General features: G+C 40.5%; 2 protein-coding genes across 8 annotated transcripts; one reads left to right on the top strand and one right to left on the bottom strand.

The window, feature by feature from the left end:
* The first annotated feature begins 16,411 nt into the window (after positions 1-16,411).
* LOC133839095 (band 4.1-like protein 4B) lies at positions 16,412-22,236 on the top strand. Of its 7 annotated transcripts, XM_062270429.1 has the most exons (11): positions 16,412-16,515; positions 16,955-17,364; positions 17,963-18,110; positions 18,175-18,351; positions 18,581-19,622; positions 19,682-19,816; positions 19,993-20,112; positions 20,182-20,336; positions 20,399-20,607; positions 20,844-21,470; positions 21,639-22,236. In XM_062270429.1, the coding sequence occupies exons 2-11, from the start codon at positions 17,143-17,145 to the stop codon at positions 21,810-21,812; spliced, it is 3,009 nt and encodes a 1,002-aa protein (XP_062126413.1). In that variant the 5' UTR covers positions 16,412-16,515; positions 16,955-17,142; the 3' UTR covers positions 21,813-22,236. The 7 variants fall into 7 exon arrangements, with proteins under 7 accessions (XP_062126413.1, XP_062126415.1, XP_062126412.1 ...); XM_062270428.1 differs by having other exon boundaries at positions 16,419-17,364; XM_062270430.1 differs by having other exon boundaries at positions 16,420-17,364; positions 20,402-20,607.
* A 945-nt stretch (positions 22,237-23,181) lies between these two features.
* On the bottom strand, positions 23,182-25,006 carry LOC133839096 (actin-87E). The gene is made up of 2 exons (XM_062270435.1): positions 24,910-25,006; positions 23,182-24,716 (listed from the first exon to the last, which is right to left on the bottom strand). Exon 2 carries the CDS (start codon positions 24,693-24,695, stop codon positions 23,565-23,567), a length of 1,131 nt encoding a protein of 376 aa, XP_062126419.1. The 5' UTR covers positions 24,696-24,716; positions 24,910-25,006; the 3' UTR covers positions 23,182-23,564.
* Between the last annotated feature and the right edge of the window lie 253 nt (positions 25,007-25,259).

Below are 25,259 nucleotides of genomic sequence, written 5' to 3'. Positions count from 1 at the left end.
CTCGTGACTAACTCTCAGAGATGTTAGACGAAGAGAGAGCCAGCGAGAGAGAGAGAGCGAAAGCAAAAGAGCACAAACATTTCGACTGTGAAATGTGTGTTAAATTCTGAGATGACTTTTGGCGGGCTAAAGATGCAGTTCAATATCAAAGAACTTATAGCCAAAGGTGCAAAATTTATTGCTAAAAATGTTGCTTAGCTAAGAACTGTTTGAGTTGATAAATAATATATATTAGAATGTGACATTTATCAATAATGAACTCTATACAAATCTATGTATATTGAACTCTTATTTAGCAACTACTTAAAGCATTTAACTTTAGTAGTCTACAACTCATTGATATACTTATAATACAAACATTTATTTGTGCGTAAAATAATACTAATTTAAGTAATTCAACATCAAAGAACTTAAAGTGAAAGCTACGAAATTTATTGCCAAAAATGTTGCTTTGAGTTAAGAACTGTTTTAATTATTATAATTGAAGCATAGATAACAAATTAATTTATAACCTAGCCTTAATTTGGCCTTTAGCTATGTTTAAATTATACTTTAGTAAACTGCATAATATAATATTTATAAATATTAAGCTATATGCTGCAGTTAAACTTAAATTTAGAAAGGGTTTAAAGTTTTTAAGTTTATTGGTATACAACACATTGAAATAGTTATAATTTGAGCAGCTATTTTGAGCTACTCTTTTGGAATTTTAAATATATACAATATATTTTGATGGATTCAATGATGAATTCTTGAAATATTACTGAACTTATTATGCGAAAATCTAATGATACACCTTAAGGATTTATGTGTTTTAAATTGCTGCTCTTATATTCTTCTGATGTTCTAATATTCTTTCATCTATAATATTACTCATCTTATAACAGATTTTATATATTAACATGTAGTTAATTTAACCCATTCTGATCACAGTAACTTGCCCAACTTTGTAGCATTCAAAGCCCAACTGGATGCAACTGTTAAATGCTTCGGCCACTGCTTTGAATTTCGAACTTCGAAACAGAGTACGAAGAGCAACAAAATTTTGATTAACAGCAGCAAAGAGAAAAGCGAATCGAAACTTGGCGATATTCGAATGCTGTTGTCGAATATCGTAGCGCTGTTAACAGACTGTTAATGCGCTGTTAATGTAATGACTTTAAAGAGCATTTGTCTTGTTAGAAATGTTGTTGCTGTTAAGGTTGAGGTGGATGAAATTTATGACGAGTTTACAGACAATTTTCAAGTGTATTTAAATTTAATGTGGCTGGCAAATGATAATAACATATTTAAAAGAGACTTTGCTCATTGCAAAAGCAAAATGAATATGCGTCTGTTGAGTATCAAGGAATTGTTTTCAACTTATTCATGAGACGCTTTAACTATACTATATATATAAGACATTACAATGGCGGCAATCAGAGGGGACTCGAGCTGTAGCGGTTCCTTATCTGCGGATATATCGTATTATTGTGGCGTCAATCAATAATGTATTGCGGGTCTTGTGTAAATATGAATAGATACTTCAACTTTTGAAGTTGATATGCATATTCATAATGTATACTTTTTGGCCAAGAAATACGTTTCTGTTTAATGCCCAGGCCAGCACAGATGGCAGATGGTATTCCTCATGGGGCTTTTGTTGTGCCTTTTAAGGTGATTGATGTGCGATATTCACACACGATTTCCATTTCAATTTCGATACAGCACACACGCAGGAAGTACTAAAGATGCGAGCGGATTTATGTATCGATGATCTCCACGAACTCGTCGTAATTGCAGTTTGATGTACTAAAGAAAAGGGGCAGCGTTCGATTATTTTGGGGCCCACCCATATAAAAGATGGAGGAGTGCAATCACCTGGTCCACAATCGATGCCGTCGGGTGCATTAAATCGTTATCGTAACATATACAAATTAATGCAAACAAATACACGAGTGTTCCAGTAATTCTACTTCATTGTTTTCTCTTGCCCCCTTCCCTTGCTCCCTTTCTGATCGTTGTCAGTTGGTTACGACTTTGTGATGTGCCACGGAATGCTAAACAGATCAAAAGCACGAGCTATCTACCTTCACTCCCCTCACTCCCCTCACTCTCTCCACTCCCCACTGGCAGGAATGAGGTGCGAGAATTCTCAAGTGAGCTCGCTCACCGCTGCTCTCAACTCCACTCCGAACTAAATTGAAGTCAACTGACAGCCCGCAGTTCGATTCCCCAAATGCAGCTCGCTGCACTGGGGATTTGTGGTTTATTTTTGGGGGCATCTCATAAAATAGCTGTGGTCATAGCATCATCAATAAATATTCTTCGACTGTTCGAATAAAAAGTGGAAGAACAAGCACAAATTAGCTAGAAAAAAACACTGAACAAAATGTTTAGAATGGAAAGAAGTTACGGCCAGACAAACAGACGGACGGACAGACAGACGGACAGACGGACGGACGTCAGGCGGGTGCTGCAATGTAAAAATAGCAAAGTCAATGGCATAAGTATGTAAACAAAACGTTTCTCTTCAGCGCTAGCTGTAAATGTATCTGCAACTGCAACTGCATCTGCATCTGTATCTACAACTGCATTCTCCATCTGTTCCGTGGGGAAAACGTGAAGCGTTTCGATCGCGTGCCCAACTGAATAAGAAGAACCGCAGAGCGTAAAGCGCACTTTTCCTAGAAACCCATTTCTCAATACCCTCAACTGAGGGTATTCCAAAATAGTTGCTAAATGCGCAACAACTTTGAAGGGGAGACCTTCAATGGAATGATTAAATTGAGCAGCTGATTTAAATATTCAATTATTTGGCAGTTAATTTATGTCTTCAAGCGAGCTAAAATTAGTTGCTTAAATTATTCCAGCTGTCCGCGATGTGTTCAATAGATAAATCAATGCGAATGATTAAATGAAATGAAACTAAAAACCCTTCAAAAAATCTAGATAAAGACGTATCCAATACTATATTTCAATAATGTTGATTGTGTTCTAAGAAAATTGATTAACACCCGAGTTAACAAAGGAACAATCAATCAAACTGCAATAAAATTATATATTGAAGTTGATGGTATATTTTGAATGTTGTAGTATATCAATATACCAAATCTGTAAGCGTGTTTAATATTCAGCTCGCCTTTGATAGTTATGCTTTCATGTTGTTAATGAGAATCATTTGCATTTCTTACACTACTTTGTACCAAGATACATATGTATCTTGTAACACATGTGTGTAAGTGTGTATGTGTGTGTATCTATGCAAAATTGGTGCTGCTGCTGCCGCTGCTGGTTAACAGCATTTAAAAGCTCATTTCAACATGCGTTACATGTGTTTCGTTCAGCTCGAACATTTATTATGCCCAACGCCTAAAGGAGTGCCCCACTCACAGTCAGAGTCAGAGTCTGAGATTTAGTTTCAGTCTTGGAATTGGAATTGGATTTCGTATCTGAATCTTAAGTCTAAAGACGAAGTGTGGACAATTTGCATACGGGTCAAGTTGTTTGTTTTTTTGGAAGTTGCTTTTTAACGAATTGCTTGTCAAACACCGCAATTAATAGCAGCTGACTGCCAAATTAGATGGAACACCAACATCATCATCATCATTACGCGCAGTCTGAACATCATCATCATCTGGGGCGTCTTCATCGCAGTATTTGTCGTGTGATGACTTAATGACAACTTCCTAATAAAAGCTGTAGAAGAATTTCAAACAAATTTATTAAATTTTACAATGGCTTTGAGATATGCTCGATTATTTGGCCATAAAGATTTGCATATGAATGCGAGAATGTCGTTTATAAATGCCGTGAGTTGGCCCATTAAGGTTCGTTTATTAGAAACGGATGATAAACAATGAGTAGAGGGGCAAGTCTCTCTTTCCGTATCTCTCTAGAGTTGAAGCTCACAGTGGGTGACCCGCAAATGTTGTCCATAAATCGATGAATGTATCTCACGGATACATTCACATATGTATCGATGCTCTAAGCGATGTGAAAGCCACGTGCTTAATACGTGCTTAAATGTTAACATTTCAATTTGCAATTTGGACTAACAGTTCGACAGTCCTTCCGCCTTGCTCCGTCTGTCTGTCCGTCTGTCTGTCTGTTTGCCTTTTGTATCTGATGGTCTGTCTGCACGTTACGCACTCGCCACGCCCAGCGTGCTAAAATGTTTTCCAAACATGCAAAGATCATTTCCACACACAATGACCCACACACACACACACAGAGAGCTAGCTGAGCAAACCCTTTGACATGTTTCTGGCGCCATTCGTATTAAGAACAGAACGGAACAGAGAGAACTCTCAGATACATTTGTATGCAGATACATTATACATATGCTCGCATGTATGTATAATCAGAATTCAACGGCACGCATTATTGAATAATCCCCAAAAACAAAAAACACATCGCGTTGTTTAGACCAAATTCGAACTGCGAACCGGGGCTCAATATGAGTTTGTATCCGTATCCGCTGCCATCGCCCCTCTGAATGAACGAATGTATACTTTCCAGATAAGATACTTTATTGACATTGCGTGTCTAAACACTTTACCGCTACGTTAGTTCTGTTCTTGTTGCTATCGTTGTTGTTGTTGTTTTTGATTGTGATTGTGCGCTTTAAGCTGATTTGCATACCCATAATTCTTAATTCAGTGAGGTGTGCGTGTGTATTATGTTTAGCACGAGCATCGCAGCTACATACTACATACATACTATATACTATTTGTGGTTTATCTTTCCATCTATGTATATGCTCGACAACAATACAGCAGAACATCATTTTAATCAGAAAACACTAGTTATTTCAAATTGCTTCTGCCAGGCAAGCCAATAACTTAACCAACTCTGACCCCAGCTTGTTTTTCACAAGAGGCTTTTCCATTATTTTTGCTATTTTTATACCTTAGGGTAGAAGGATTTTATATTTATTTTTACCAACAGGAAATGTTTGTAACAGGCAGAAGAAGCTTTCTTCGATATATTTTTGATCAGTGACAACAACTGAAACGAAATCGTCATGTCCGTTTGTCTGTCTATCAGATAAAATCGTAGAAGATATTCAAGAAATAATTGTAAGTGTCAGAAAAAGGTAGTATAGTATATATATATATATATATATATATAGTATATTTTAATAAATATAGTATATTTTAAAAGTATTAGTATATATATAGTTAATTTAAATGTATATTATGAATGTACTATATTAGTATAACATATACTACTTAAGATATAGGATGGAATTTAGTATATTGTTAATGTAATAGTATATGAATATACCAAATATAACTCATGATATAATTTAGTATATTTTAACTGTAATAGTACATTGGTATACCAAATGCACCCATGATATATTTTAGTATATTTTTAATATAATATCATATCGAAGTACAAAGTATAACTTTGGATGTTTTAGTATATTTTAAGTGTAATAGTATATAACTTTTGATATATTTTAGTATATAATTAATATAATGGTATATGTATATACCAAATACAACTTATGATGTAATAGTATATTTGAAATTTATAAGTATACCTATATACCAAATATAACTTTTAATATATTTTAGTATATTTCGAAAATAGTCGTAAATCGTTATACCAAATATAATTTTTGGATATATTTTAGTATATTTGTATTTTTAATACCACTTTCGCACAGTTTAGCTTTTGCTGAAAATGGGTAGTTCTAATATTTCACATTCGAGACAATGAAATTTAAGCAATGCCAGGTGAGAGAAGTCGCTACGGAACTGAATCTGCTGCAGCACTATTTAAAATGTCATCGCATACTTTTAATCAAGTCAATTGCATGCAAGAATATATTTGAGACAAGTGTTTTTCAGCTGATGAGAAAGGGAATGTGTGGTTAAGAATGAGACTGCGACTGCGACTGAGGATACAAATGCTGCTGTCACCTTGTTGCGGTCGCCCCAAATCATTAATTTCACAAAACGTGACTTTTTTGCCATATTTTGAATTCTAATTTCCACTCATTAGACGTGGCAGTCAGGCGGCAGTCGACAGTCGACAGTGAGGAAAACAGTGAGGAAAGGCAGCCAGGTTGTGTCAGCGTTCTAAACATAACTTCAAAAAGGTGCAGACTGCACTTGTGACACGTTTCGTAATCTCTTGGCTGTGCTTGGGCTCATCTCTTTTACCACCTTCTCCTCTATGTTGGCAAAAGCCTTTTTCGCAATTGCCATAAGCAGGCGACATCACAGAGAGTGTGAGAGAGAGAGAGACACGCAGTGAGAAGATGCCGCCTAGCTACAAATAGAGATGCTTACGCTAACTTGCAACTAAGTAGGAGAAGGAGAGGAGGGAAAGAGGACAGCAGGCCAGGTGTATTACAAGCTCAAGTACAAGCTATTTCCGCAACGGAAGGCAACACATTTGAGTTTACCTTTTGTGCTGCAGCGAGGCAAGAAGAAGCAGAAGAAGAAGCGCAGCTCGCAAGCTCGAGTCTAATTAAAATAAGCATCAGCGCTAGCAAAAGGTCGACTGCAGGATTGTACCCACTGTATGTGTATCAATGTGTGTGTGTGTGTGCGTGAGTGGGTGGGTGGCAAGGATTTGGCAGTGGCTCAGTCTCAGCCTCAGCCTGAGGTAGGTCGCATGTTGCAGTCTGCAGGCAGGTTGCAAACACGTTGCATAATTGGCCATTTGCAGTGTGCAGTTGCCACACATCATCCTCAATCTTAATTAACAAATATACAAGAAATGAAAATGAAATAAAATGTGTGTGTGTGTGTTTGTGTGGACTCCACACTGACTGAGAAGTACAGAAAATGTTGAGCGAAAGAGACGCGATTCGACTCGAACAACGATGGCGACATAAAATGCAATTTACGACTTGTCATAAAGGGAAGAAGAACCCCATTCATATAGTAAATCATTTTTTATGTAGACGCCCCGCTAAACGAGCAGCTCCTCCGACTCTGACTCTGTCTCTGACTCAACAACGAGTAGCTGCGCCTTCGTTGACTTCGAAGGCAAATAAGCCCTGCTTTTGGACGCTGCGCCACATAAAATCCTTTAGCACCTTTAAAACGGCCTAAGCCGAAGCCAAAGCCAAAGTCAACGTCAAAGCCAACGTCAAAGCCAAATGCCTAATGCCGCAGGCCAAAGGGCCATTCGACAAACAGACAGAAAGACGGACGCAACTGCTAAACAGCGAAATTTACACAATCAACAAATGACATAAAATTGCCGCTGAACGACGCAAAACGAGTAATAAGTCGACAATGGGGCGTATTCGACTTCCAAGTACTCTGAGATGTACTTAAGGAAGACAAATATCTAATTATTGTATACCACTGGCTGCCAATGACCGCTAGATGGCGCCAGCTTGTAGCTGAAGACTATCTTCAGCTAATAACTAACTGCTGAAATTGTCAGAATTAGAAGAATAACTAAAAGTATTATTAGGAATGTTTGTTATTAAGAAAAGTAGAAAGAATCTATATAAAATTGTACCAGAAGTTTGATAATGTAGTATACTGGTTGCCAATGACCGCTAGATGGCGTCAGTTGCTAGCTGAAGACTGTATTCAGTTAATAACTAACTGTTGTAATAGTATTAAAAGTTAAAATCAGTTATTAAGAATGTTTGGGATTAAGAAACGTAGAAACTGGCACAGAAGTATGCGAAGTTTAAAGGAAAATCCAAATATGACAGCATGTTTAATAACAAATACGCGGCCAATGACCGCTAGATGGCGCCGGCTTCTACCTGATCAGCGCTTTTAAGTCAAGTGCATTCGCCATGAAATGTGCAGGATTGTTAAAAGCGTTTACTTATATACTAATAAAAATAGATAAGTCTGAGTATGGTTTTAAAGGTATGTGAGAATTAAAGAAAAGTCATAATATGGCTAATAAATTATGTTTTATTACATAGTCACATTACCCTTTATGGCAGTGTATGAAAACAAAAGCGAGAGAGCGACAAAAATAAAATATAAATTGCATGACAAATTCCTGTCGCAGGGTCGAACTCGATGTGCAAGTCGAAGAAATGATGGACGATGATTATATGAGACTGGCGCAAAAACCCACACAGACAGAGACGGAGACGGAGGAAGAGAAAGAGACAGACAGACAGATGTGTGCAGACGGTCGTCGCTTATGGCCTGATATCCTTATGCAGGACCTCAGAGCGAGAGAACAATTTAAGTCGACAAATTCCAGCATGTGGAGCAATAATAATAATTTTATTGTTTTAACAAAGGTAACAAACAGAAAAGTTATTTCAGCCACAGCTGAGCGGCTTTTAAAAACAAATCGCAAGGCAACCCAAACCCAACCCGCAACTCGCATCCCAGCAGCGAGGACAACCAGGACATGGGCATCGGCAATGCCAAACAAGGATAAGCGCCAGGCCAAGCGTAAAACGATACATACAGACTCTCAAGCTGACTCCGTCGCTGACTCTGACTCTGACTGTGGCAAACAAACACACACATTCGTATATTTGTAGTATAAAAAGAGGTTTTTTCCCACAAGCAAAAGGTGTACACGGTACGCAAACAAACCAATACTGCGCTGCTTCTTCTTCTCCAACCATTCTCCTTACGTCACACACACACCAACCTGCGCTGCTTCTTCTGACTGTCTCCCTCCTCCAACTTCTTCTTACGCCACACACATTCACACAGAGGCAGCGACACACTTATACGCTGGCATAAAACTTGAGGAAGAAACAAATAAAAATGGCGAAATAAAGCAGGAATAAGATCTGTAGCGAAAATATTTTTATTGCCTTTTTGGCAACACACAAAAGCTACGTGGGTGTTTTTTCTCTCTCCCACTCTTTTCTTCATTCCTCCTCTCTCTCTCATCTCACTTTTTGTGTACGCTTCCTTGTTTGTTTGTGCATCGCTGTTGGCGCTAAAGACGAAGGGGGAGAAACCGAGTTGTGGGCGGGGGGGGGCGAAGGTGTACGTCGTAGTATAACCCAACATAATTTACGCCCCCATAATTTGTCATAAAAATCTTCCAGTAATAATTTAATGTTGAAATGCAAATTTTTAATATATTTTTATACCCTGCAGCCACAATTGGCAAAAGGTTCTTCTGTACTACGTTGCTATAAGTTTAATGCTAATTAACTAGAATTTAACCTTAAGCATAAAGAGTTTGTAATAAAATTTGAGATAGCTTCGTTTTATGAGCAAACTGAACATTCAATGAATTCGAATTATGAATTAACAATTTAATTACAAATTTCAAAATTCCTAAATCATTTCATTGGAGCACTTAAAATTTGTGGAACTCTTAACTAGAATATCTTGTAGTTTTGTCAACTCTCTTTATGGCCGCAGTGTGTTTGTCATTCGCTTATTTTATACCTACAGCATTTGTGTGTTGTTGTTTTGCCTATAAATTTGTGAGCAGACATATTTTATATCTAGGCTCTACAGCTGGGGAATAATACTATATATCCCATTGTGTACGAGTCTTGCATATGCGAGTCTTGCATCCTCATGCTCATCCTCAGCCTTAAGCCTAGGCAATTGAGTGGAAGCAGTTAAATCTGGATTCTTTCATTAGATGTAATAGAGTTTTTTGGCAAATTAACTTGCCTTGAGTAATGAATGTTGCTTTGTGATTAAAGAAAGCACCTCGAAATGATAATTTTGGGTCAGCTTTGAAATTGGGTTGCACACAAAGATTGTTCTTGCCCCTTCCTCTCTATATACAAGAATTGTTGCCACACATGATTACGTTGTAAACATTTTATGTACACGAAATGTAACAAATATTTAAAGAACTTTACGAATGATATGTGAGAGAGGCTGCTGCAGTCGGAGTCGAAGTTTTATGACTCTGCTGCTCATTGCTGACGGGTGCAAAAGTAAGAAATTCTTACTTCATTCTCCGACTGTCGACTGTCTGTTTAATCTTTATGGCGCCCAACTTCAACTCCGACTCCGTTTCTTTAACTAAATCATAATCATGGCTAACAAATGCTCCGTGTCATTTGAGCGCACACATCATAAAGCAGCAATTAAGACAATGTTTAAATCGTAAGCGTCAAAAAGGCCATAGAAAACTCTCTTGTCGCACAATAAAAAAAGACAGAAAACTGTCATAAAAGCGAAACAGAGCCATAGAAAGAGAGAACTCCATACACAACAGAGTGAGAGAGAGAGAGAGGGAGAGAGGGAGAGAGTCCTGCAGTCATTGGCAACGCTGCTGCTAATTGCCTGTCAAAAATTCTATGCGCAGTAAAAATGATGAGATAAATGCGTAGAGACCAACTCGAAATACATTCGCACATGGATGCGATTCGATGGAATGGAGGTGATGCAATGGAAACAGAGCAGAGCAGGATGTTGTGAAAAACACGTCAAAAATAAAAATGAAAGAGCACAGAGCAAAAAGAAAATGCCTAAAATTATCTTGTTTCAATTTTTGTCTGAGATTTTTCTCTCTCTTTTTTTGCTTTTTGCCATTCAAAGCAATTGAATTTAATCTGCTTGAGAGTTCACGACATAATCGCCAATTGTCAAATAAATATATTTTTGTTAAATGTCTCAGACAACGGAGATTGGGATACATTTAACAGCGCGAGCTAACAGCCTGTTAACATGACTTTGATATATGATTACAAAGTGAATAATTTACTGCATCATTAAAAGTTGACACATTAAACACAGAATATGTCGAGCAGCTATTAAAATAATAAATTCATAAGTGGAGGAACAGTGCTTTAGCAGCTGTCAAGTGGCCTATTAATATTCTTAACATTATATACTTAACATGCAGTTAACAGCGAGGTAAAAGACTTTATTTACACAGTTTAGAATCTGTGAATGATTTCCTACTCCATTACAAGTTAATGCATTATACACAAAATACGACAAAACGCTTTCAATGTGTAAATAAATTTGTCAGTTTTTAACATTTGTTTAACAGCTGTTAAGTGGCCTGTTAATATTCAACTTTGAAATAAACTTATGAACATGCGAAGATTGCATATTTTAAAAGCTGTTAAGATGCATTTGATTTATTATCTCTGAATTAAAAATTGTGTAATGTTAAATATAAATATATGACTTTAAATACTTTTAAATATGTAAATGAATTTGTAAGTTGTTGAACATTGTTTTAACAGCTCTTAAGTGGCGTTAATATTTTGATTGCAAAGCTGTTGAGATTTTATTTATTATCTCACTGTTTATAATGTTGTAATTTTGAAGTACATCAGTAAAGTAATGTCATTATAATATATTAAATATGTTTGAAGCTATTAAATATGTAAACACATTTATAAGTTCTTTAACATTGTTTTAACAGCTGTTAAGTGTCTTCTTAATCTTCAAAATGGAAATACTTTAACGAACAGTCAGAATTTCGAAATTTAAAAGGTTGATTTAGTATCACAGATCTTAAAAATGATTTACTACATCAGTAAAAGTTAAGACAGCGTATAAAAATCATGTCAAGAAGCACTTTAATATATGAGTTCTTTAACATTACGATAACAGTGTTAAGTGGTCTGTTAGGAAGTAGTTTTCTGTGTGGATTGCGAGTAAATAAATAAAATTGCGACAAATCTGAACAATTGCCACACTAACCGAAGACCGCACACATCAAACAGACTTATGAAAAAAACGGAAACTGAAGCTGTCACCTAACGTCGAGAGGGAAGGAGGGAAGTGCGGCGATAACGATAACGATAACCAAAGCGATATGTGGAGAGGGAAGCGGAAATGACTCTTAGAAGCAGTCGCTGTCGTAGATGTCGTTGTGGTAGCCAATAGTCCGGAGTCGGAGTCCGAGTCCAAAGTATTCACTGAACTAATGCCGACCTAAGGCAAATATAATTGCGTGTGTGGGCAGCGAAGAGGAGCGAGGGGGAGGGAGGAGGAAGAATCCTTGTTTTCTGGACAATGTTACGAGACATTTGCATGCAGGCGTCATCTGGCTTTGGGTTTGGTTTGGGTTTGGGTTCCCTCTCTCTCTCTCTTGGTTTTTGTGGCAAGCATGTGGCCAGGAAAAGACAACGGCCAAAACGTTCGACAATTGTGCTGAGTCCGAGTGTTGCTTCCCCTCCCTTCCCTCCTTCCACCCACCAACAAATAGTGCTGCTGTTATTGCTGCTGCATACGTGCCCAACAAAATATTGATTTAAATGAGTTTCAGTTTCGGTTTTCATTTCCTATCGCAAATTCCAACAATCAGCAAATTGTGCTGCTCACAGCTTAATGGACTACTTTTTGGTCGAGCTGCCAAGCTGAAGCACTTTTAGTGCTCCATCGTTAGATGATTCTTTCCCATCCCATCCCATTCCCAGAATGCATGATAAGCAAAATATTGCACATTGATGATGAGCTGCCTCCAAACTCAAACTCCAACTCAGGCTACGTTCCAATCACCCTCTCAAACTTCAGCTGAAACTATCTGAAAGTCTGATTTATGTGGGATGGAAAAAGCAAGCCAAAAATATGCTCAACTACAACTCGAAAGTACTTGACTGGCTTTGCTCTGGTTTTAGCCTGCACTTGGCCTGGCTTTCTCTCAGTTTCTCTCTTGTGTTTGCCTGTCTAATTATGAGAGAGCAGAAAAACACATCAATAATATAAACTACAGTTTAAAGTTGATAGTTTTATTGTTGCCGCATCCCCAAGGGTCAGATTCAGATACTCAACACACATTTTAGACATATGTTTGAGTGTGTGTTTGAGTGTGGGCAAAGGGCCAGAAAACCTTTTGCAAGTTTTCTTTGCTTTTAGCCCAGAAAGTCATTTGAAGTCATTGGTAAGTCGCAGTCAGCCGAAAAAAGCCGCAGACAGTCAAGCACAACGAAAAGTTTCATTCTATGACTTTAGTTTGCTACCTACTGGCATAGAAAAGCAGAAGAAAAAAAAGAAGATATATATACGAGTATCCATTTGAATATAATTCTCATTTGCATATTGTTTTGGCCAGGCCAAAAAAGCCGAGCCAAGAGCATCCACCAAACTGCCCTTCAACTTTTATCCTCTTCTCTCTCTCTCTGTCGCTTTCTTGGCTGTATCTTCAACTGTAAATGTATCTGTATCTGTATCTGTAGCTGACTCCAAGTCTCACAGTTCGTAGTCCGTTCTTTGTATTCTCTGTTAAGATTGCAGCTGGAAAGCTCTTAAAGTAATTAGTGGCATTAATTAAATCTCCTGGCCAACATAACAATGGCCAATTGTTTCAATGACCCTTGTGCCACATTTTAATTGTTGCAACGCTGCGAAAGTTTTGACCGCACCGCACCTGCCCCGCCCCCTAACCACCAGAGCTGCTGTCAAAAGAGGCGGAAAAAAGGCCGCTAGATTTTAGCTTTTTTTTTTTTTGCTGTGAGTTCTTCTTAGTTCAACTCTGACACCAAATGGGGCAAGAAGGCGTGGTGGATGTTGGACGTCGGACAACCACTAAGCGACCCTCCTCCCTCTCTCCTCTCCCCCTGCAACTGGCGTTGCAACAAAAGCTGTCCCCCGGGGCATAAATAACTTTTTTATACGAACATTTCATATGCTTTTTATGAAAGCACGCAAAAAACTTGTCACTTTTTTTGGTTTTTTGTTGGCTTTTGTTTTTGCATTATTAAACAAGAAATAAATTAAATTGTGCATAATTTTTTGAATAACATCAAACTATAGATTATTCATTTAGTTGTTGTTGCTCTTCGCTAAACTAATTATTTTTTGCGAGCGGGTTTGCAACATTGATTTGCAATTGATTTTCGGGGGCGCCTTTTGTCGTCGGGTGTCATAAAAATACTCATCGAAAATTACACGGCCGGAATAAAACAAGCTGTTGACTTGCCAAATAGCCGTGAATTATTCCCCAAGGGCGTAGGTGAGCAGGTAACGGCAATCGCTTCCTCTTTCTTTGCCCGAGAATTCGCTGAGACAACAAATGTCCCAGAGTCAACACAGCAAACACAGCCAACTGCCTGTCTCTTGGCCAACAATAACGAGCCGAGTTCGAAGAGGAAGCGGAGAGGGGGATGGAAGGGAGGATGGCAGCATCGTCAGGATATCGTAAAGCGACACACAATCACACATAAAATTTTACAACACGAGGATGTTTTTTATTGCAATGCCTGGTCCACGTCCAATCGAGGAACTTAAGTAGCCAATTACTGCAAAGTTCGACTTTTCTCTCCCAACTCCAACTCCAAAGAAGAAGAAGAGGAGGATATCACTCCTTCGACACTTTGTTAGCGCGGCAAACAGCAAAATATTTTTCTATTTAATTAAAATGAATTCACCTTTTCGGTTGGCAACGCGACGCGGAGACTGATTTATGGATGGACGCCAATAAATTGCAACGCAACCTCAGTTTCAGCCTCCGTCTCAGGCTGAGTTGAAAGCAATTTAAATCACGTTGCTGCGGTTTTAATTAAAAGGAATTTATTTAGCACTCAACTGCAGATAAATGCACAGCACAGCACACGACACAGTAACATACAGTACAGAGAAAGTACATATATAGTATAACTATTCAGTAAAGTTCTCACAAATATTTGCTCACCTGGGCCATTATCACGAATACAATACACATGCCACAAGCCAACACACAATCCCTTGGCTCACACACACACATAGAGTGAAGAGCACGCAAGTCTATTTCAGGCCATTTGTTAATTGAGACCAACAGAGAAGGAAGAGAAAGAGAGAGAGAGAGGGAAGAGAAAGCGTTTACTTGCCTGTCATAATTACTGCCTACGCAGATTCATGGTCAGCTCAAGTTGCCAAGCTGTGGAGGAGAAGCATCTATCAGCCATCGGCTGCTGACGGATCGAGTTTCCTTATTAGCCAGCAATTAATCATGCTGCGTCATATATAATTATGCTGTCTTCTCTATCGAGAATGCATTTCCCTTCCCCTCTCTATGTGTAAATTGTGCATGCGAATCGAGTTGAGTGAAAATTGATAGCCAATAAGCTTAGATTAATCATGCGATTGGCATTGCGATTGCCTTTGAAATAGTTTACGCTTTTAGCAACCGTATAAAAAAATCTTAAGCTCACACAGGAAGCAACAACATCTCATGGGGCCACTAAAAGCCCGATATAAACATGGCCAACACACCAACCAACACCAAGGAAGCCAGACTCTAACTACACTCACACTGAGGCACACATACGGAAATTGTCGGCGATAAATCTACCATTTACCTTTAAACTCAAAATACTGCGACCAATGGTGTCGGCGTATCGCAGGGTGGGTTGAGGATTCTGGGGAGTGCTGTTGACTCCGTCGGCTTCAGTTACAGTTACATCCCTAAATCCACTAACAAATAAAGGAATAAATTGCCCATAAAAAAGGATTTTGCAAATGCCGACTGCAACTACAAAACTCCAACGTGCTTCGACGTATTTACAACTGTGTGCGGTGGGAAATGTAGTTGTAGTTCTTATTTAACTGATAGTTTCCTCTGCCTTCAAACTACATATAAAAGCTATATAAAACAAACAATGTAATTTGTTGAGCACTCGTGATGCATGTATTTTATTGTCCACCATGCTAACAGTCCAACCGACGCACTACCTTTACTTATTTTCAAATTTAAGTTATAGCTGTTGCCTATGGCGCTAAAATTCAAAATTACCTTCAATAATCGATTTTCGCGTTATCGAATTTCCAACAAGTGTTGGTAAATCGGTAAAGGCAAATTCATTCATTGTGGGCTACTGAGGTGCGGCTAAACTATCGTTTGCATCTGGTATATTCTCGAAACAAGTGGTATTTTAATCAGCAGAGAAGGGGCCACATTAAATTAACAGCAATTTTAATGTTTTAAAATTCTAAAGGTAGCATTAGGCAAAGGAAAGGAATTCATAATAAGAACGTAATACAGTCTTTGGTATCAAAACACCAATGCCCTTAGGATTTTGTGGTTTTTAAACTGTTCCTACTTACCATTCTTTGCCTCGCGTCCATTCAAATAAAAAAAATGCCGTTACTCCTTCAATGTTGTATTTTAGAGGAATCTGCTATTCCTTGATGAAATCTGCAACACAAGTGTGAGGACGCCACTGCAGCTATGCTCACAAACACTGTAAACGTAATTTAGTTTTGTTTTAACACGGAAATAACAAATTTATGAAAATGAAGCTCCGTTGTAACCGCGCTTTGCAAATTTTTGCACAAACTTTATGAAAGTGTAACCAGATTGCTATTGTTCAGGTTTCTGTAGTTTGGTATATACCAGCAGGTTTGCTTGCGCACCCTGACAAATAAAACACCGTGAAGAAACATTTTATTTAATTACTTAAGTTACAAAAAACGTGCATTCATCAAAAATATTTATGTATTTATTAATTATCCATTTAATACACTATTTATTTGGCTGCTATAAACATCGTTGCTTGCCATAAACATTGATGTTTTCAAGAACATCGATGCATCGATAGTGTTATCGATGATTCGCCACCTCTAGTACCAATTTTATGAAGAGCAGCAGCAGCACATAAAAATAGTTTTTATACAATTACTTTTTACAATTCACACCTGCTAAGCTGTGTTACGTCGCGTAAATAACAAAAAAAAAATTAAAAGACTGAAAATTAATGCGTATAGAAGTTGTGGTGGCCGTGTTTTTTGTTATTCGGCAAGGATTGAAAAGAAGGGAACGTGTTTGGGGCGGACTTGTTTTTTGAGTGCTTGTGCAAAAAAGGGGACGCCGCGGCAACAACTAACTAACTGTGTTTTGGGGAAAAATAGCCGCGCGGTGGCCAAAGGAGCGCCCCAGCTCAGCTCAACCCGATTTGTGTTTAGTGTGTAGAAGTAAACGGAGGGGCGTTTGCGTCTGTATACGTGTGAGTGTTTGTGTGTTGTACAAGAACAAGTTGCGTGCCTTAGTGTTGGTGTCTTGTGCAGTTGTGCGTGTACCTGGCTGTGTGTGAGACTGAGACTGTGTCGGTGTGTGTGTGTGCGTGTACTGCGGTCTTGATGTCTGCGCTTTTTCCCAGCCGAAGACGAAGAAGCGAGCACACAGGTGAATTATTGGTGCAATACGCTGCTGCTGCCTTGACGCTGCTAACGCTGCCATTGCCGCTGCTGTTGCTGCGGTGTTGGCAACACAGCTAAAAAAGCTAACAAAAAAAGACAACAAGCAAGAGTGAGAGCGAGAGAGAGAACTTAAGTGACAAACTGAAAAATGCTGCGTTTTCTAAGTCGTCGCAAGGTGCGCAACAACTATGCGGATAATGCGAGCAACGTGCGGGGCGGTGTCGGAGGAGGCGGAGGCGGGGCTGCAAGTGGCGTCATTGCGAGCAGCAGCGGGTCACAGATTAAGCCGCAACGCATTGTGGTAAACAAAAACAAAATCGACTGCCGTGTAATTCTGCTGGACAACACTGACCTTTCCATCGAATTATCGGTGAGTATATAGAATTACAATTTGTCTGCGCTTATCTGCAGCCCAGGGACAGGGAACCAACTGTATGTGGTATGTGGAAGGGTTGGGGTTTTGTTTACTTAAGGTGCATGCCACGATTGCGTGTGATAAACACGACGAAACGACAAGAAACGTATCGAAATGAACTGCTGATCGCCGTAACATTATATCAGCAGCGCCAAAAGCAAACGTGATTAGTTCAGGGCCACTTTGCGTGCCAACAGCAAAAAGCAACAGCAACAAGTATGAAAACCACAGTCAAGTATTGACTGCAACAGACCCTTTCATTTAGTATGCGACTTCGTTAGAAACTTTTATCTTCGGATATATACACTTTCTTTATTCCTAATTTATATTTGGATATTTATGATCCGATCGTAATGAACTTTTGAGAACGAATATAAAAAGAGTTAAGCACCTTCTTCTGGCTGTAGCGTATAACGAAATTTCGACAAATCTAATAGACTCTTTTTCGCACTTTCCTCCAAAAGCGAAGGGTCTAAAAACAAACAAATAAAACACACACGCACATAGTTTGATATACTTATAAATAATTAATTTGACCTGGCTTTGATTGCAGAAAAAAGCGCTTGGCAGCTTCCTGTACGAGCAGGTCTTCTACGCCCTAGATATTATCGAGAAGGATTACTTTGGACTGCAGTTTATGGACGCCAATCATGTTAAGCATTGGCTCGATCCCACCAAACCCATTAAGAAGCAGGTTAAAAGTGAGTAAACTTCACATTTGCATGACAATTGTATGGCAATTAAAATGTCTTCTATAATTCACAGTTGGACCACCGTATACATTCCGCTTAAAGGTCAAATTCTACTCCTCTGAGCCGAATACGCTGCGTGAGGAGTTGACACGCTATCTGTTCTTCTTGCAATTGAAACAAGACTTGTTGGAGGGGCGCCTCGACTGCCCAGATGACAAATCCGCCGAGCTGTGCGCTCTGGCCTTGCAGTGTACGTGTTACTCGTCGAATTTGGCACTTGCGAAAGCATCAACAATGTTATAAACAATGCGAAAAACAGCTAAAAGATGAATGGCCAATTTTTCGGCTAGCTGTGTGACCTCAAGCTCAACTCACAATAGCTGAGAGAGCGACGAGCACATCTTTCAATTGTTTTTGATTATAGCATTGTATTCTTTTTGGCTTTGTGCATAAATCTCATGTGTCCATTCAATTCACAGCTGAACTGGGCGACTACGATGATCAGGTGCATTCGGCGGCCACTGTTTCGGAGTTTCGCTTTGTGCCCGAACAGACGGAGGATCTGGAGATTGCCATATTGGAGGAGTATAAGACATGTCGCGGTCTAACGCCAGCTCAAGCCGAAACAGCGTTCCTCAACAAGGCTAAGTGGCTGGACATGTACGGCGTGGACATGCACACGGTGCTGGGCAAGGATAGCTGCGAATATCATCTCGGACTAACGCCCACTGGGATTCTGGTGTTTGAGCGCGATCAGAAGATTGGTTTATTCTTCTGGCCCAAGATAAGCAAGCTGGATTTCAAGAAAAAGAAGCTAACGCTGATTGTCATCGAGGACGATGACGAGGGACGTGAACAGGAACACACTTTTGTCTTTCGGCTGTACAACGAGAAGGCCTGCAAGCATCTGTGGAAGTGCGCCGTCGAGCATCACACATTCTTCCGCCTGCGGGCACCTGTCAAGGGTCCCTCGGCTCGCCAGAACTTCTTCCGCATGGGCTCACGCTTCCGTTATTCTGGCCGCACGGAGTTCCAGACTACGCAGCAGAGTCGAGCCCGTCGAACGGTGCAATTTGAGCGTCGCCCATCGCAGCGCTTTGCCAGTCGTCAGTCGCATCTGTTGCGTGAGCGTCAAAAGGCTTCCCAGGAATCGGCAGCTGCTGCTGTCGCTTCTGTTAATGCACGTGCAGCGGCTGCTGCGGCAGCTGCAGCTCAAGCTGCCGCACAAGTGTCAGCTCCATCGCCAGCTGTAATCGAGAACAACAATGAGGCATTCGACTCGCTCATTTCGGCAGATCAGTTCATCACTGTGACGCCGTCACCATCTGTGCTCACTGTCATTCAAAACTCGGCCATCATTGAACCGGATGCGGCATGCAGCAGCTCGATCAGTTCATCAAGTCAGGCGGCAGCTGCTTGCGCCTCGTTGGGACGCAATTCCCTGAAATCTAACTTTAGCAACGATGATCCGGCGTACAGCAAGATCGGCTCCATTGGCAAGGCGGCGGGACTTTCTGTGAAGTAAGTGAAAATGATTTAGAAATATTACCAGATGTTTAATTGAATGCTTTTACCTTTAGATTGGAGCCGGAGTACACGCCCCCTTATTCACCGAATGCCACCAAGAACTTTGATGAGACGAATCCATTCCGTAGTGCGGCCACTTCGCATCATGGCAGCTTTGGCAAGGCATCAATTAGCTCCGGCCAGCTCAGGTGTGTATTAGAAACGTTTGCATTTCCATTTGCTGCACTTTTTGTATCGCTTCTTTGACTAATACGCATTGTATTTGTATTCATCTGTGTCTCTGTTTCCTCTTTTTTTTTGCTGTTCTGCTTCTGTTCTGCTTCTGTTTCGTATGCTCTGTCTGTGTGTGTGTCGCATTGTGCAGTGTTAGGAGCGGCTTATCGGATAAAGATAGAGAGCTAGATTCATTACTTAAGTCCATTGTCAAAGATCCATCCCCATCTGTGCTTGCAAACGAAGCCATTAATGATGCTAACAGTATCAGGTAGCGTAAATAATAATATTCATAATCACTCGATTGACAAATTTGATAATGCTCAAAATTGATTTGCAGGGTGACCATCAACAAGACCTTTGACATGGACCACAACACGGAGACACTGAAGCGCCTCTCGAACAACAATGAGAAGCCGAACAATCAAGTGAAGTTGGCCAATGTGGGCGCCACAGCGTTGCCGCCTGGCAACATCAAGTGCAATATACTAAAGGGTAAGTGTTTGCCATTATCTGCAATTTGTTTTCGTTATTCAATTGTCGTTTGCTATTCCAAGCAGCTCGCGTGGAGGAGGAAATGGGTGCAAGCGGCAATGCGAAGCTGACCAATCAAATGTTTGTGCCCGCCGCCGCCCACTCGAGTAGCAGCAACAGCAGCAGCAGCAACATGCACGTCAACAACAATAATAACAATAACCTTAATAGCAGCAGCAATCATATACACAGCGACGGACCGGATTCCTTGAACGCCACCTACATATCTGTGGTGAGTTGAAGAGAGAAGAAATAGACCTAGAGTGAGAGAGAGATAAACAAAAACTCAAACCAGTTATCCGCCCCATGCCTTGCACTTATTTCATGCTTTCTGTACATTTATTTTTGTTTATTTTCATTTACATTTTGTGTTGTGTGTGCACTTTGTGTGTTTGTAATGCGCTGTGCTCTTTGTGGCTATTATTGTTTGCTACCACCACCACCACCACACATCATTCACGGGAATAGGGCGGCGATAAGCTGACGCTCAGCATACCGGAACAGAAGCCGAGCAGCGGCTCCAGCAGCAGCTCAAGCACCCTCAATGCTCGCGCCAGCAGCAACTCACCCTTTAGCAATGCCACATTCGTGTCTGGCTACAGTGGGCCACCGACGCCGCCATCGTCGCTGCCCGCCTCGATAAATAATGCGAGTAGCAGCAATAGCAGCAATATGACGACAAGTGTCACCACCATAAGCACGCCCAGCAGTTCGTCTGCAAGTGTTAATGTGATTGCCAGCAGCAGCAGTGGCAGCAATGCAACAACAGCAGCTGCAGTTGCAAGTGCAACAACTCCCACGGAGCCGCCGCAATCTATGCTGAGCAATGCCTCGGCAGCTGAAATACTCATTAATGAAATATTCATTAACAATATCATAAACAATAACACAACGGCGGCGAGCAGTGGAGCTGCAACCAGCGGCAGCGGCAACGGCAACAAATCAGAGGCAATAGCAAAGTCCTCAACGTCAACGCCCAGCGCTGGCACTTTGCTCTTCTCCACGCTCAGCGAACAGGAGCGTTTGGAGGCGCAGAAGGCGAATCAGCAGCAGCATCAGGGTCAAAGCGAAGTCGATTCAGCGCACAGCGAAAAGGTTTGACACCACACTTTATTGGGGGGAACTATCAGGCTGTCCTTTAACCTAACTCTCTTGCCAACTAACATTTATCTTCATTTCAATTGCACGCACTATTAATCGAAACTAATAATAACACTTTTGAATTATGAATATTTACTAATCCAATCTCATTACTTTCTACAGAAGAACAGCAGCCATCATCCGCAGCAGGAGAACGTACGCATTCCATCGAACATTCACAACAGCAGCAGCAAGGACATGGTCTCGCCCTGGCTGGTCTCCTCGGAGGTGGTTTCCGCACCCAAGGGACGCGAGCCGACCATAATACGCAAATCCGTTATTACAACACAGTTGTAATTATTATTATTATTAACAAGCTATCTATTATTATTATTATTTTTATTGCTATTATTATGATTAGTTGAGTAAGCGTAAATGTTCGTATTAATAATTGTGTAAGAAAAGATATTAACTACTATAATATGACAACCTTAGAGACAAACTTCCTTTTAAGCATTCCAATCGAATGACAATGAAACGAAACGGAAAAAGAAAAATTAAAAGACAATGAGAGAGCAGGTCCAATCAAAATCATAAAAAAAAACATGACTTTAACTGTCCATTAAATGTGCCTTAAATTATACTTAACATAATAACTTGTGCTTAAACTGAAATGGAAACGATGTACTTAAAGCAAAACAATACAATTTGCATACTCCATTATGTGTATTTAAATGTGTATAATCATAAGTGTATAGACTGGATTTTTAGAAAAAAAAGAAGAGGAAAAGCGAAGTGATGTCTGTCTTTCTGCTTGATATATACAACGATCTATATTATAGCTAAGAAACTAAAAACGAAACGATACGAAAACTATATTTTGACAAAATTGCAGTATTCTAAAAAATTCTAACCGACCGACCGATCGAGTAATGAACAACGACGAATATCACATATTCAAAGTAATGATCAAAATGTGATTGATAACTCATTTATATAATACATACATATACATATACCTATATAACTATACAATATATAGTATGGCATTTCAATATTTTGTATACAACAAATGCATTTCTATAATTAAATGTATAAAAACTAAAAAACGGCAGCATACATATTCAATATACAACAATAAAAATGCATGTACTACGTACGATTACGATTAAATTGTGTTTAGGGTAGTTTCTAGTTCCAGGAAGTCAAGCAGCTGCCCATGAAGAGATCGAGGAGCACACATATGTACTTGAAATTCCAAGATATTTTCGCAGAGCCGCGAGGGTCGAGGCACTGCAATTAAAGCAGCGACAAGCGAGTGTTGATGTTGATACCAAATGTTGTCTGCACAACTGCTGTGGTCATGTTTGAATCTCAATCTCTCTCCTCTCTTGAGAACACATTTGTTGATGTTATTTGCTTAAGGCATTATTTTTAGACAGCCCACAACGACGCTGACTACGAGGGGGTAGACGATGCGTCTGTTTGTCTGTCTGTCTGTTTCGAATGTACATTTTTGGAAAAACAACGAGATGAGTACATAGAACAGAAGATGAGCATGTGCAGCACATCACATCATCACATCACCATGATCCTCACCTTTGTGGCCCCACCTCGATTTCCTTCTTCTGTGGGCGTGTTTGTGCGAATTTAACGCCACCATTTCCTGCGCGCTAAAAATACTGCACGCTGCTTCTTGGGGAATTGCAATCGAATCTCGTTGAGGTTTTTAATTAAAATTGGATGCTATTTATTTTGTAAGACTGTAAAATTTAGACTCATTTTTAATAATCTCATATTAAGTTCTCCTTTCGTCATTTGCGACACTTCCAATAAATATTAATATATATAAATATAATACATTTCATTGCTGTCTGATTGATCGACTGATTGGTACAAGAATTGACTGATTGATTGGTCCGTTTCGGTTCGGTTCGGTCTGGTCCTGGTCTGGTCTGGTTCGGCAGGGCAGCAAGAGGTTTTGTCACTTAAAATTAATCATTCATCTCATCCTAGGCGCCTCCTCGACGCCTCGATCTGTGCATAGTGTAGAGTGTGTGCGTAGTTGTAGTTGTTGTTGTGTGTGGCTGTTGTGTGTTGTGTGTGAGCTTAGAAGCACTTGCGGTGCACAATGCCAGGGCCAGACTCATCGTATTCCTGCTTCGAGATCCACATCTGCTGGAAGGTGGACAGAGAGGCCAGGATGGAGCCACCGATCCAGACGGAGTATTTACGCTCTGGTGGGGCAATGATCTTGATCTTGATGGTGGATGGCGCCAAGGCGGTGATCTCCTTCTGCATGCGATCAGCAATACCGGGGTACATGGTGGTGCCACCGGACATCACAATGTTGGCATACAGATCCTTACGGATATCAACGTCGCACTTCATGATCGAGTTGTAGACGGTCTCGTGGATGCCGCACGATTCCATGCCCAAGAACGAGGGCTGGAACAGAGACTCGGGGCAGCGGAAACGCTCGTTGCCAATGGTGATCACCTGACCATCGGGCAACTCGTAGGACTTCTCCAGAGATGTGGATGCGGCAGCTGTGGCCATCTCCTGCTCAAAGTCCAGAGCAACATAGCACAACTTCTCCTTGATGTCGCGCACAATTTCACGCTCAGCGGTGGTGGTGAACGAGTAGCCACGCTCGGTGAGGATCTTCATCAGGTAATCGGTCAGATCACGGCCAGCCAGATCGAGACGGAGGATAGCATGGGGCAGAGCATAACCCTCATAGATGGGCACAGTGTGGGAGACACCATCGCCAGAGTCGAGCACAATACCCGTGGTACGACCGGAGGCGTACAGGGAGAGCACGGCCTGGATGGCCACATACATGGCGGGGGCGTTGAAGGTCTCAAACATGATCTGAGTCATCTTCTCGCGATTGGCCTTGGGGTTGAGGGGTGCCTCGGTGAGGAGGACGGGGTGCTCCTCGGGTGCGACACGCAATTCATTGTAGAAAGTGTGATGCCAGATCTTCTCCATATCATCCCAGTTGGTGATGATGCCGTGCTCAATGGGATACTTGAGGGTGAGGATACCTCTCTTCGACTGCGCCTCATCGCCCACATAGGAATCCTTTTGGCCCATGCCCACCATCACGCCCTGATGACGGGGACGACCCACAATCGAGGGGAAGACAGCGCGTGGTGCATCATCACCGGCGAAACCAGCTTTGCACATACCGGAACCATTGTCCACGACTAATGCGGCAACCTCATCATCACACATGGCGAATGGACTGTTTTCTCACTGCAAATACCAAAGACGAGAGTAGAGAACAGCGATTAGAGCAAAGGATACGCGCAATTTCGAAGGAGATCCGTGCGGAGATTTTAATAATTATTTCTGTGTGTGTTCCAAAAACTTTAACAACAAAACAATTTTGACAACTAAGAATTCTGATTTCTGATTTCTGAATTGATAGAATATTAGGCAAACGAACCGTTTTCTCGGCGAAGGAAAAGGAAAAGTTTGTAAATGTTTTGTATAGCAACACTTTCGCTGTAGAACTGCGAGTGGCTGCTGGATTGTAATGAGCTAATATTTATACCATTTGTGCGACCCTCAGTCGAACAGATTTTCCACAACTACACATGAGATACAGATACATCCACATGCAAAGATACATCCACAGATACAGATACATCCGATAGAGATAGAGACAGCGACAGGCGTAGAGAACAGACATATGCAGCACATGGATGCACATTTCGCTTAAAGGGGAAATTTTTGAATATCTTTTAAAAATAATTCTTTCTTTTTTTGTTTTTGTTTTTGCTTTGCTTTTTTTCA

The sequence above is a fragment of the Drosophila sulfurigaster genome, chromosome 2R, assembly GCF_023558435.1.
Source record: "Drosophila sulfurigaster albostrigata strain 15112-1811.04 chromosome 2R, ASM2355843v2, whole genome shotgun sequence".
Taxonomy (NCBI): domain Eukaryota; kingdom Metazoa; phylum Arthropoda; class Insecta; order Diptera; family Drosophilidae; genus Drosophila; species Drosophila sulfurigaster.
The sequence above is the reverse complement of the archived record's forward strand: the minus strand, read 5'-3'. Positions and strand labels throughout refer to the sequence as shown.

Coding starts and splice junctions, on each gene's coding strand:
- LOC133839096 (XM_062270435.1), bottom strand. CDS start 24,695: ATGTGTGATGATGAGGTTGCCGCATTAGTCGTGGACAATGGTTCCGGT.
- LOC133839095 (XM_062270429.1), top strand. CDS start 17,143: ATGCTGCGTTTTCTAAGTCGTCGCAAGGTGCGCAACAACTATGCGGAT. Junction 17,365..17,962: donor ACCTTTCCATCGAATTATCG/GTGAGTATATAG, acceptor CTTTGATTGCAG/AAAAAAGCGCTTGGCAGCTT. Junction 19,817..19,992: donor ATTAGCTCCGGCCAGCTCAG/GTGTGTATTAGA, acceptor CGCATTGTGCAG/TGTTAGGAGCGGCTTATCGG.